We start from the raw sequence: 13,468 nt of genomic DNA on the forward strand, positions 1-13,468 counted from the left end.
ATGTAGAGCAATCATTGCAGCGCTGGTGTGGTGAGGGGGGCCTGCGGGCCCCCCTAGCTACGGGGCCCGGTCGCAGTTGCGACCGCTGCGACCCCTATAGCTACGCCACTGGTGATAGTGCTTGTGGCAGATGTTCCCACTGGGGGTCTTTTGGTTGGCATAATATGCAAATCACAGAATGAATTATCTTGTTTGTTTATAAAATTATTGAAGCTTTTATCAACACTCAGCCACAAATGAATATGAAAGAAGAGGGTCCTACTCGGCAAAACGTTGGTGTGGAGAGGGGTATTCTACATTATTGTCAAAAGGAAAGGTTTGAGTATGCATCCTGCAGTCTTTTAACCGCTCTAGGAATAATAGGCTTTTATTTTTTTCCCAGTCCTTGTATATAAGCCGTTTACTATTAAATCCTCAGGTAATGTTGTGTTATTGTCCTTTCTTTAACCATATACGCTACTGGATTATTCTTTTTTTTATTAACATGGACAAATGTTTTCCGAATCAAGGTAATGACTGCACAGACGTGGTATAAATATTTAATTCTATATCGTTGAAGGCCAAATAAAAAGAAGGTGAACAAAGCTGGGAGGTAGAGTGTAAATGTGATACTGTGCTGTATTCTGTGATTTTATGGGTATACTATAGTAGTTTACTAGCCGGTCTCATTTTCAAAGGAAGCATCTGGCGTATGTATTAGGCATGTGCCGTAGGAGAAGATGTTGAATAATGAAGTGTGGACAGTGGCTTACTCTGTAATGTTGGCCATCTACAGTATTTCACATTGATACTCGACGAACAGTCACATTTTGATTTTTAATAGACTAAGACACAAGAAAGGCAAGGTCTCGCTCTGCCTACCTCTTTCATTTACGGTAAAGGATCATTCTGGGATAAAATGATACACTGTGTTATATCTAGTGCATGGCCTAAAGGGGCATGGCATGATACACATATTCTCTTTTCTGTCTTCTTTAAATCGCTGTTGTCATGCACCGTCCCCTCAGGCCCTGCGCTGGGCATAACTCCGTTTAGCCCAGTGTCCCTTTAAAGATGGAGATACAATTTAAAGGGTTTTTTTTTGCTCTTACTAATACTGGCAATCTATATACTATGTATTATACTGGCAATCAATGTATGTGGATTACTTTTTAACGTTATTAAGTAACTTTTTTTTCATCATAACAGAATACTTTGCCAATGGCGAATCCTAAGTAGCTGAAAGTCAAAGCACATATTTGGCCATTAGATTTTTGATGCAGGAAATGCTTGTGTCTGCTGGAAATTGTAGCAAACATAAATTTAAATATAATCGTCTGTTTTATTTCCACTTTTTGATTTTTTTAAGTAAAGATTTTCAAAAATACTGCATGAGTCTCAAATCAAAACTATACTTGTTCAAAGCCTTTTCATAGAGTAATTTTTTTAATACTATAGTTTAGATGTTGATATAATATCCATTAAATATTGAGTAACTTTGCAAATGCATTGCTTTTACTGATCCTGTTAATGTAGTTTAGTATTTATCTCATCCATGCTTTAAAATTTCACAGCTCACATCGCCCAGCATATCCTGCTTGTTCATTGTCAGTCGAATACTTTCTCTCGTGATTGACATTCTTTCGAAGTTTAATCTTTACACCAGGAATTATATAATTATCTAGTAGTATGCAAGCTGTTGTCAAGGATGTGTCAGTTACCCCTGCTCTGCCATAGTGTACAATAGTATCTGCGTCCTAAGGACGCAGGTATTTTTGAATGTAGCGTCGCTATGGCTGTAGCAGCCATAGCAGCTGCTAGCGGTGTCACCGGGCATGGGGGGAGCCCGTAACCCTTTACGCCACTGGTTTTCACCATAATAGTCTTATCTTCTTGCAGCTCATTGTTGTGCTCTCTACAATTCCTAAAAACTTGAGAAAAGTGATTGATTGTTATTCTTTGTACTATTTATAGGCTTATTATACGTCGTGACCATCTTTTGGAAGGAACGTTTAACCAAGTTATGGCATACTCACGCAAAGAGCTTCAGAGAAACAAACTATACATAACATTTGTAGGGGAGGAAGGGTAAGTGTCTTTAAAGAGACAGAACATAAGAAACCATAATGTATATTAGGCTGGGTTCACACACAGTATTTTGCAGGCAGAAAATCTGCCTCAAAATCCCGTTTGGAATTTTGAGGCAGATTTTGTTCTGCCTGCACGCCGATTTTCGGCAGTTTTTTGGTGCGTTTTCCGACGCGGTTTCCGCGTAAAAAAACTTGTGTGAACTGGCCCTTTAAGAGTGCAGCACTTAAAATAAGCAATAATTTATCTTCTTTTTATGACATTTTTCTATGTAGATTTTGTTAAATATAATACTATGATTTTTTTTTTTAATGCATTAATACCTGAATCTGTCTCATAATTAACTGCTCTTTAAAATTATTTTTGGATGGGGCATAGTGATTAAACTATATCATCTAGACCAGACATGGGCAAACTACGGCCCGCGGGCCACATACGGCCCGTTAGGCTTTTTAATCCGGCCCGCCGAACTTGTCCAAGATATATCCGTCCTCAGCAGCTGCTAGTTCGCGCAGGAGGACGGATATATCCGTCCTGTGATCGCGCGGGTACTGACAGTTTACCCACGCGATCAGCGGCAGGAGCACGGCTGTTATACACAGCCTGGCTCCTGCTGCAACTGCCGGAATCGAAGCACGCGCCGATTCCGGCAGTTTAACCCATTAAATGCCGCTGTCAACAGTGACAGCGGCATTTAATGTGTTTGACAGAGGGGGGAACTCCCTCTGTCTCCCGATCGGCGCCCCCGCAAACAAATCGCGGGTCGCCGTCGGGTTTCCATGACAGCCGGGGGTCTAACAAAGACCCCCAGGTCTGTCTTCAGCATCTGCCTGTTAGGCGATGCCAGAGGCATGACCTAACAGGTTGCCTGTCAGTTTTACACTGACAGGCAATAATGCTTTGGTATACGAAGTATACCAAAGCATTATATATGCGATCGGCATATCGCATAGTGAAGTCCCCTGGTGGGACTAAAAAAAAAAAAAAGTAAAACCGTTAAATAAAGTTTGTGAAAAAAAAAATAAAAAAAATTACAGTCAAAGTCAAATAAAACTACTTTTTTGCCCCAAAAAGTGGTTTTATTTAATAAAACGGTCAAAACAAATCACACATACACATATATGGTATCCCCGCGATCGTAACAACTTGACCAATAAAATGAACACAATTAAACCGCCGGATGAACGGCGTCCAAAGAAAACGCAAAAAACAACGGCAAAATTCTCTCTTTTCTCCCATTCCCCCCATAAAAAATAAAATAAAAGTTCATCTATAAGTCATATGTACCCCAAAATAGTACTAATGAAAACTACACATTGTCCCGCAAAAATCAATCCCACGTACGGCCACATCGACGGAAAAATAAAAAAATTACGCCTCTTGGAACGCGGCGATGCAAAAACAAGTAATTTTTTTCTAAAAGGGTTTTTATTGTGCAAACGTAGAAAAAACATATAAAACCTTTACACATTTGGTATCCCTGTAATCGTGCCGACCCATAGAATAAAGTTAACATGTTATTTACGCTGCATAGTAAACGGCGTAAATTTATAACGTGAAAATTAATGCTGGAATAGCTGCTTATTTTCAATTCTCTCCTAAAATAAAGTTAATAAAAGTTAATCAATATGTTATAAGCATCTAAAAATGGTACAATTACAAAATACAACTCGTCCCGGAAAAAACAAGCCCTTATACGGCTATGTCGACGGAATAAAAAAAGAGTTACGACTCTTGGAATGCGACCGTGGAAAAACAAAAAATAATCCTTGGTCATTAACGTGCAAAATGGCCCGGTCATTAAGGGGTTAATGTGGCGCGTATTTCTCTTTATTTCACTTTAATTTTCACTTCGTTTCACGTCACCATTAAGCCCTTCGGTTTTCAAAGAGTACAATATCAGCCGTCACTTTGCCACGAAGCATGCAAACTATGCTAGCAAGCAGTCAACACAAGAACGGGCGGCTACTGCTCAGAGGTTGGCAGCTAATTTACAGTCAACAGAACTTTTTTCTTGATAAATCACAGTGCGTATGTTATTTTAATCTATTTACATTTCCTCCTCCCAGTATCTGCGAAATAGTATGTAAATGCCATATCTTGCATATACCTTGAGACAAATTTATTAACTGATAAGGGCTATTTTTCACATTTGAAAGACAGTTAATAAATTGGGTTGTAGTGTTCTTACTGTGCTATGAGGTTTGCACACACTACATTTAATGCTTTAGTATATCCGGCCCAAACACTCCCTCCAAATGCTCCTGGCCCGGCCCCTCTGTCAAATTTTAGAACCCATTGTGGCCCGCGAGTCAAAAAGTTTGCCCACCCCTGATCTAGACCATGAGTGGTCAGATTGAGACATAGTGGGGCTTTAAATATGGCCCTTGATTTCATAGGGCCGCACATCACATTTTGCCAGGGCTATATTAATAGGTTTATATAGGCACATACAAAGAAGGCCTCTCTTACATGGTCAGATTTGTGGTCTATGTTACCTCATATTTTTTTTTTACAATTAATGGAAATTTTCAGCCTCTTGTCTAATCAATATTCTGACAATGGCAGCTGCACCCTATGTGGCTGCCTTTTCCTGGGCCACACAGCAGACACATTTGGGGTTCATGTGCCTCCCCTCTCGGCTGCCAGTTGGACACTACTGATCGAGACCATTGGATTGTCAGAATTGACATTAACTGGTTATTTCAAGTTATCAGGGACTAGTGCTGTATGGAAAGTTTTAATATGTGTACACTTTACAGTTTACTGTAGGGATGTGCCACACACATAGGCCTCTTTAGAATAGCCATGGATGAAGTGTGAGTATAAAAATCAATATCCGCATCTCTTCCAAAGAAACTTTATAGAGAGTGTATGTATTGCAAGACAAAGACTACCTGTACAGCACTGGTCCCAAAGTTATAACTGCACTAGTACACCCTTAATAAATATTAAAAAAAAGTAATGATAAATAATATTAATGCATTTTAATAAGTCACAGAGTGGCAGATCTTTTTGCTAAATAACAACATATAGAATACTTATTTTATTCTAGGTTGGACTACAGTGGGCCATCAAGAGAGTTTTTCTTCCTTCTTTCCCAAGAGCTCTTCAATCCATATTATGGCCTATTTGAGTATTCAGCAAATGACACATACACAGTGCAGATCAGCCCAATGTCTGCATTTGTGGAAAACCATCTTGAATGGTGAGTATTTTATAAAACTAATTATTTTTCTACCTATGATAAATCTGTCATTTGTTGCTCTTCAGACTTGCAATACCAAACTTATCTTTATGGGTCAGTTCACATGTTCAGGATTTGATGCGGATGATATCCGCATCAAATGCGCATATTAATCCGCATTTAGAAAACCGCAAGTGCGTATTTCTTATGTTTCGGATTTCATTGCGGATTTTAAACATACACCCCTTGAGGAAGCACATCACGAAACGCGCGTTGGGGTTCATTTCACAACAGCCTGACTCTCCTAGCTACCTTCTTTCATGGGTAAGTTATTTTAGGAGTGGGTGGATGAGTGGTTCACTTAGGTCTTAGACCGAACATTTACTTTTCTGCATATGACCTATGTTTACTCACTTTCTAGGTCTCTGTGTTGTTACTTGGTTTTCTATCGTCACCCGATTCCATGCCACCAACCTCTATAGGCTTTAGCTGTACTTTTACCGCGTCATGGTATCGTGTGTAGTCTACCTTTCTTACCACTCCTATAGTCCATCCATTGCCTCTATTACCCCTACATTACCTTGTACTATGTAGAGAGTCTTCTAGCTGTGTCACATTGAAATTATATAGAGTCCTCTTGTCCAGCTTTGTACCTTTTTAATATCCCTTATGTATGTCTTTATATGTTTAATAAAGCTATTCTTTTTTACCTTTGGCTATTATGCTCCATTTTTCTCCAGTGTATATAAGTATATATAGGAGTTGCCTTTTTCCAGTACCTGGGTAGTATGCTACACCTCAAGCATCTAGCCCCACACGTGCTGTATGAGTTGTTTTGTGTATTCGTATTTCTTATGTTGCAGATTTCATTGCGGATTTTAAACATCTAATTGATTTTCATGATGAAAATCCGCAATTAATTAGCATTGAATCCGGCAGGGAATGGACATACTGCGAATTTAATATTTCTATACGCATCTATAAATACGCAATGTAAAAATACGCTGCATGTGGTTTGGGATTGTAAAAACTCATCTACTTGCATTGTACAGTAAAATGATGCAGATTTGCTCTGCGTATTCCACAACTCAAATCCGCATCAAATCCTGAACGTGTGAACTGGCCCTGAGGGTTGGAACTTCCAGAATGCGCCCAAAAATAATTCTAACTAACTCTACAGCTGAGGCCAGTGTAGGGTGCCTCCATGAGGTATTATATTCTCCTCTAGAATAGCTCTGTAATACGGCATGCATTGGACCATGTCGCACAGTGTAAAACAAAGGCACGAGGAGGTAAAATATGGCACAATAGACTTTTATGGGACGCCATATTCTATTGAAGCTGTTCCGTGACATCCAGTCTTTAGCCATAAATTTACAGCTACCACATGGAGCCGTATTACAGATATGTGAATGTAGACATCATTTATCAAATGAGTTACATAATTGATTAGATCTACATCTGGCCTTGTGAGATTTCAAATTATCTTGCATTTCGATGCAGTTCGATGCCATCAAAATTTCTGGACTATTGAGTAAAGTTATTTCATTATAATATAATTTATTTTATTCTTAGCAGTCAACTGCTGAAATCTTTGGTTTATCTTTAATAATACAGAAGGCCTTTTTTTGGAGACACATAATACTGTTTTAATAAATTTACATGTAAATTCATACGTAAAACCTTAGTGTGTATGCTTATGATGTCATCGAAATGACTAAGGGTATGTTCACACGCAGTGACCAAAAACGTCTGAAAATATGGAGCTGCTTTCAGGCGAAAACAGCTCCTGATTTTCAGACGTTTTTGTAGCAACTCACATTTTTCGTGGCGTATTTTACGGCCGTTATTGGAGCTGTTTTACAATGGAGTCAATGTAAAACGGCTCCAAAAACGTCCCAAGAAGTGACATGCTCTTCTTTTTCACGGGCGTCTTTTTACATGCCGTATTTTGACAGCGACACGTAAAATTACACCTCGTGGGAACAGAACACCGTAAAACCCATTGGAAGCAATGGGCAGATGTTTGTAGGCGTAATGGAGCCGTTCTTTCAGGCGTAATTCGAGGTGTAAAACGCCTGAATTCCGTCTGAAAACACTGCGTGTGAACATACCCTAATACAGAAATAACCAATTTTTGAATAAGAATAGTCAGAGAAATCACCATCTTACTATAAGAAACCTACTCTAGTGCAAACAGCAGTACTCATCGGTAAACTTTATTTCTCTCAGACCAACCCTTAACCCCTTAATGACCGGGCCATTTTGCACGTTAATGACAAAGGATTATTTTTTGTTTTTTCATGGTCGCATTCCAAGAGTCGTAACTGTTTTTGTATTCCGTCTATATAGCCGTATAAGGGCTTGTTTTTTGCGGGACGAGTTGTATTTTGTAATTGTACCATTTTTAGATGCTTATAATATATCGATTAACTTTTATTAACTTTATTTTAGGAGAGAATTGAAAATAAGCAGCTATTCCAGCATTGATTTTCACGTTACAAATTTACGCCGTTCACTATGTAGCGTAAATAACATGTTAACTTTATTCTATGGGTCGGCACGATTACGGGGATACCAAATATGTAAAGGTTTTATATGTTTTTTCTACGTTTGCACAATAAAAAGCCTTTTAGAAAAAAATGACTTGTTTTTGCATCGCCGCATTCCAAGAGACATCATTTTTTAATTTTTCCGTCGATGTGGCCGTATGTGGGCTTGATTTTTGCGGGCCAATGTGTAGTTTTCATTAGTACTATTTTGGGGTACATAGGACTTATAGATTAATTTTTATTTAATTTTTTATGGGGGGAATGGGAGAAAAGAGAGAATTTTGCCGTTGTTTTTTGCGGTTTTTTTGGACGCCGTTCATCCGGCGGTTTAATTAATGTGTTCATTTTATTGTTCAAGTCGTTACGATCGCGGGGATACCATATATGTGTATGTGTGATTTGTTTTGACACTTTTACTAAATAAAACCACTTTTTGGGCAAAAAAAGTCGTTTTATTTGATTTTCACTGTAATTATTATATTTTTTTTTTTCTCCAACTTTATTTAACTGATTGCCATTTTTTTTTTAAGTCCCACCAGGGGACTTCACTATGCGATGTGCCGATCGCATATATAATGCTTTGGTATACTTAGTATACCAAAGCATTATTGCCTGTCAGTGTAAAACTGACAGGCAACCTGTTAGGTCATGCCTCCGGCATCGCCTAACAGGCAGATGCTGGAGGCAGACCTGGGGGTCTTTGTTAAACCCCCCGCTGCCATGGAAACCCGACGGCGACCCGGGGGCGCCGATGGGGTGACAGAGGGAGCTCCCTCCCTCTGTCAAACACATTAGATGCCGCTGTCACTATTGACAGCGGCATTTAATGGGTTAAACTGCCGGAATCGGAGCGTGCTTCGATTCCGGCAGTTGCAGCAGGAGCCAGGCTGTGTATAACAGCCGTGCTCCTGCCGCTGATCGCGCGGGTACAGTCTCAGTACCCGCGCCATCACAGGACGGATATATCCATCCTCCTGCGCGAACTGGCAGCTGCAGAGGACGGATATATCCGTCCTTCGGCGTTAAGAGGTTAAGTGAACCTACACTTACAGTGGAGGAAATAAGTATTTGATCCCTTGCTGATTTTGTAAGTTTGCCCACTGTGAAAGTCATGAACAGTCTAGAATTTTTAGGCTAGGTTAATTTTACCAGTGAGAGATAGATTATATAAAAAAAAAAAAAGAAAATCACATTGTGAAAATTATATATATTTATTTGCATTGTGCACAGAGAAATAAGTATTTGATCCCCTACCAACCATTAAGAGTTCAGCCTCCTCCAGACCAGTTACACGCTCCAAATCAACTTGGTGCCTGCATTAAAGACAGCTGTCTTACATGGTCACCTGTATAAAAGACTCCTGTCCACAGACTCAATGAATCAGTCTGACTCTAACTCTAAAAGAGCTTTCTAAGGCTAAGTTCACACGGAGTATTTTGGGGGAGGAATATCTGCCTCAAAGCTCCAAACGGAATTTTGAGGCAGATATTCCTCCCCCAAAATACTCCGTGTGAATAGCAATTATCGCGCCGTTTTTCGCCCGCGGCCATTGAGCGCCGCGGGCATAAAACACGCTTTCTCCTGCCTCCCATTGAAATCAATGGTAGGTCGGACGCGGAAGCGCCCGAAGATAGGGCATGTCGCTTCTTTTTCCCGCGAGGCAGTTTTACTGCTCGCGGGAAAAAGACGCCGACGCCTCCCATTGAAATCAATGGGAGGCGTTCTCGGGCCGTTTCTGCCGAGTTTTGCGACGCGGTTTCCGCGTCAAAAAACTCGGCAAAAGACCCCGTGTGAACATAGCCTAAGGATGTCAGGGACAAGATCATAGACCTGCACAAGGCTGGAATGGGCTACAAAACCATAAGTAAGACGCTGGGTGAGAAGGAGACAACTGTTGGTGCAATAGTAAGAAAATGGAAGACATACAAAATGACTGTCAATCGACATCGATCTGGGGCTCCATGCAAAATCTCACCTCGTGGGGTATCCTTGATCCTGAGGAAGGTGAGAGCTCAGCCGAAAACTACACGGGGGGAACTTGTTAATGATCTCAAGGCAGCTGGGACCACAGTCACCAAGAAAACCATTGGTAACACATTACGCCGTAATGGATTAAAATCCTGCAGTGCCCGCAAGTTCCCCCTGCTCAAGAAGGCACATGTACAGGCCCGTCTGAAGTTTGCAAATGAACATCTGGATGATTCTGAGAGTGATTGGGAGAAGGTGCTGTGGTCAGATGAGACTAAAATTGAGCTCTTTGGCATTAACTCAACTCGCCGTTTTTGGAGGAAGAGAAATGCTGCCTATGACCCAAAGAACACCGTCCCCACTGTCAAGCATGGAGGTGGAAACATTATGTTTTGGGGGTGTTTCTCTGCTAAGGGCACAGGACTACTTCACCGCATCAATGGGAGAATGGATGGAGCCATGTACCGTCAAATCCTGAGTGACAACCTCCTTCCCTCCACCAGGACATTAAAAATGGCTCGTGGCTGGGTCTTCCAGCACGACAATTACCCGAAACATACAACTAAGGCAACAAAGGAGTGGCTCAAAAAGAAGCACATTAAGGTCATGGAGTGGCCTAGCCAGTCTCCAGACCTTAATCCCATCGAAAACTTATGGAGGGAGCTGAAGATCCGAGTTGCCAAGCGACACCCTCGAAATCTTAATGATTTACAGATGATCTGCAAAGAGGAGTGGGCCAAAATTCCATCTAACATGTGTGCAAACCTCATCATCAACTACTAAAAATGTCTGACTGCTGTGCTTGCCAACAAGGGTTTTGCCACCAAGTCTTGTTTGCCAAAGGGATCAAATACTTATTTCTCTGTGCACAATGCAAATAAATATATATAATTTTGACAATGTGATTTTCTTTTTTTTTTTTTATATAATCTATCTCTCACTGGTAAAATTAACCTAGCCTAAAAATTCTAGACTGTTCATGACTTTGACAGTGGGCAAACTTACAAAATCAGCAAGGGATCAAATACTTATTTCCTTCACTGTATATATTAGGGAATTTTATATACATCAATCTCCCACTTTATGATCAGGACGCTTCCAGCAATACAGCATAAGCAGCATGGAAATCAAATTCTCTGTTCTCCCTGTTAGAAATGTTACTAAAAATAGTAATTAATATATATTACGATGAAACATTTTACATTTGTTTTTTGTATAGCCAATGCTATGTGGGGCTTCCCTTTAGTATAATATTTAATTCTAAAGAAGCACACAATGTTATTATATCATATTTTACTATTTATGTTTATTTATAGCCACACAATGTCAGCATTTGTATGTTATTTTATGATTGAAAACATTCCTACACACTAGTTTTCTCTGGCAGGACACGTGACTTTAGTTTCCAATCATGCACACTAGGAAACAGCTGTGGGACAAACACAATCCTGCCAGTGTTCACTGAGACGGCCGCTTACCATAGACCTTCTGTTCCCAGCATTGCTCTGTTCACCTGACATTCTTATGGCGAATAGTTAAGTCAGTGTGTCCATTTATGATCATTTGTCAAAGTAAACATATGAGACGTAATTGCCCCAAAGCTCATATGTCATATCATTACCTGGTATGGCAGGATCTACAGTACACAGTTTATATGCTGGGGGTCAGGAGAATTGCTCGACAGCTAGAAAACTGACCCTAAAGTAATAAATCTTCTTTTTTTTTTTAACATATGGAAAGCCACATTGGCTCATTAATTCACAAAAGCACATAATTAGCACTTTATTTTCCTCCTAAGACTTTCCAGAAATATCGGCTGCTGTTTACAGACACGTTATTCAAATAAGTGGCCATTTTATAGTATTTCTCAGGTAGTCTTCTTTATAGACTGTGCTGCTGTGAAAGCACATTTTAACAATTACTGTAATGTTGATAGCCCATATATTATTATGAACCTATAGGATATATTAGAAGTTACTTTGTAAAAGCCTACTTTGATAAGATATTGCATGCAATGTAGTAATGGACGGAGACACTTTAGCAGTAGGTCATTTATAAGATAGTCATGAAAGGAACGTCTAATGGCGGCTACACACGGTCTGTTAAATAGCACCACACAGACTCCCACAGTCCGTTCCTCTCAGGCTATCTCAGCCTCTCACATGGTTACAGTCCCAAAGCCCACTGGCTTGTCTATTGAAGGCTTTTAGGCCTTGCCTATAGCTCACCAGCCACTTCTTCCAGCTATGTATGGCCAGCTCAACATAGTTGTTTGCACTTAAGAGGGTGCATGTATTGTTCTTAAATGGACTTTGTAAACAGGAAGTCTAATGTGTGTACTGAATATTTGCCCTCGTTTACAACATTACAATCATGCCCTCAGCTCAGTATTTTAAACTTTCCTTTCATTCTCTTACTATTATACTATATCTTACTGTATACTCTTGCATTTTTTATTTCAGTAATATGGAAAATCAATATCTGCTTACAAATGACTGCTTTCTTTTGTGCAGGTTCCGGTTTAGTGGTCGTATCCTTGGCCTTGCCCTCATCCACCAGTATCTTCTGGATGCGTTTTTCACACGACCGTTCTATAAGGCTCTTTTAAGACTGTGAGTACAGACAGATATTATATGCAGTATGAAAATGTTCAATCAAAATCTGTAAAATTCTGTGTATTTAATTTTATTACTATGGAATAGCTAATTATGCTGGATTCATGCAATTATGCTGGATTCAATACCAGTTACTTTGCCTTTAGACCATATTTTGATGCTAGTGTAATGCATTACAACTTCTCTAAAGTAATGGATTTAATCCAAGTTAATTTGAGTCACAGGTCATTGCTTATTGTTACATATGTTTTTCTAGACCCTGTGATCTTAGTGATCTCGAATACTTGGATGAAGAATTTCACCAAAGTTTGCAGTGGATGAAAGACAACGATATCACAGAGATTTTGGATCTAACATTCACAGTCAATGAGGAAGTGTTTGGTCAGGTTAGTTACAAACTTATAACTGAAGCTATGTGTGAAACTACAATTGCTAACAACACTGTTGACATATTGTAAAAGTTGTACATTTTTTATGAAGGGTGGCCAGAAAGGTCAGCCATAGACTGATCTATCTTGCCATAGAGGTCATCCAAGGTCAGATTGTAAATTAGTCCCTTAGACAATACCAAAAATTAATGCACCCAATTTTTGTCCCAAGGACTCATGCTTATAGTAATACTCACAGAGTCTTGTGCTAGATAAGAATACTTGTATAATACAGCATGCGATTGGGAATGCTACCATTTTTCTCACAGTTTCCAATGCAATCCATGAGGAAAAAGCTCCATATGTCTATGTATAAAATTGGAGTCACACAGAGGTACAGTATGGGCTCATAGACTTCTATTATCACCGTATTGCAGATCCGCGTACCATACAAATCCATAATACGGTCATGTGCATGAGGCCGTAACATACCTAATTGACAAAGAGAATCTGATTATCTTTATTGCTTGTGGTTCATTGGTGAATATAAGGTTTTCCCATGTTCTGCATGTGCAGTCATGTGCATCAATCATGTACATCGAGTCATGCACAGTACTTGATGGAAAATGTGCACCCATTTTTTTTTAATGCTTTTTAAAGTATGACTAGCATTAGCATAGCAATGGACTCAAGTAATAAATTCTAGTTTAT

General features: G+C 39.6%; 1 protein-coding gene across 6 annotated transcripts in view; it reads left to right on the top strand.

Annotated features, from left to right (window-relative positions):
* The window catches only part of HECW1 (HECT, C2 and WW domain containing E3 ubiquitin protein ligase 1), a 466,672-nt gene that overhangs the window by 438,710 nt on the left and 14,494 nt on the right, over positions 1 to 13,468 (top strand). For all 6 annotated transcript variants that reach the window (XM_075827049.1, XM_075827050.1, XM_075827048.1 and 3 more), the window contains 4 exons: positions 1,954 to 2,067; positions 5,123 to 5,275; positions 12,288 to 12,386; positions 12,646 to 12,775. In XM_075827049.1, the coding sequence (XP_075683164.1) occupies positions 1,954 to 2,067; positions 5,123 to 5,275; positions 12,288 to 12,386; positions 12,646 to 12,775 (496 nt within the window). The remainder of the gene's footprint in view (positions 1 to 1,953; positions 2,068 to 5,122; positions 5,276 to 12,287; positions 12,387 to 12,645; positions 12,776 to 13,468) is intronic.

Source organism: Rhinoderma darwinii, chromosome 5, assembly GCF_050947455.1.
Source record: "Rhinoderma darwinii isolate aRhiDar2 chromosome 5, aRhiDar2.hap1, whole genome shotgun sequence".
In the NCBI taxonomy this organism is placed as follows: domain Eukaryota; kingdom Metazoa; phylum Chordata; class Amphibia; order Anura; family Rhinodermatidae; genus Rhinoderma; species Rhinoderma darwinii.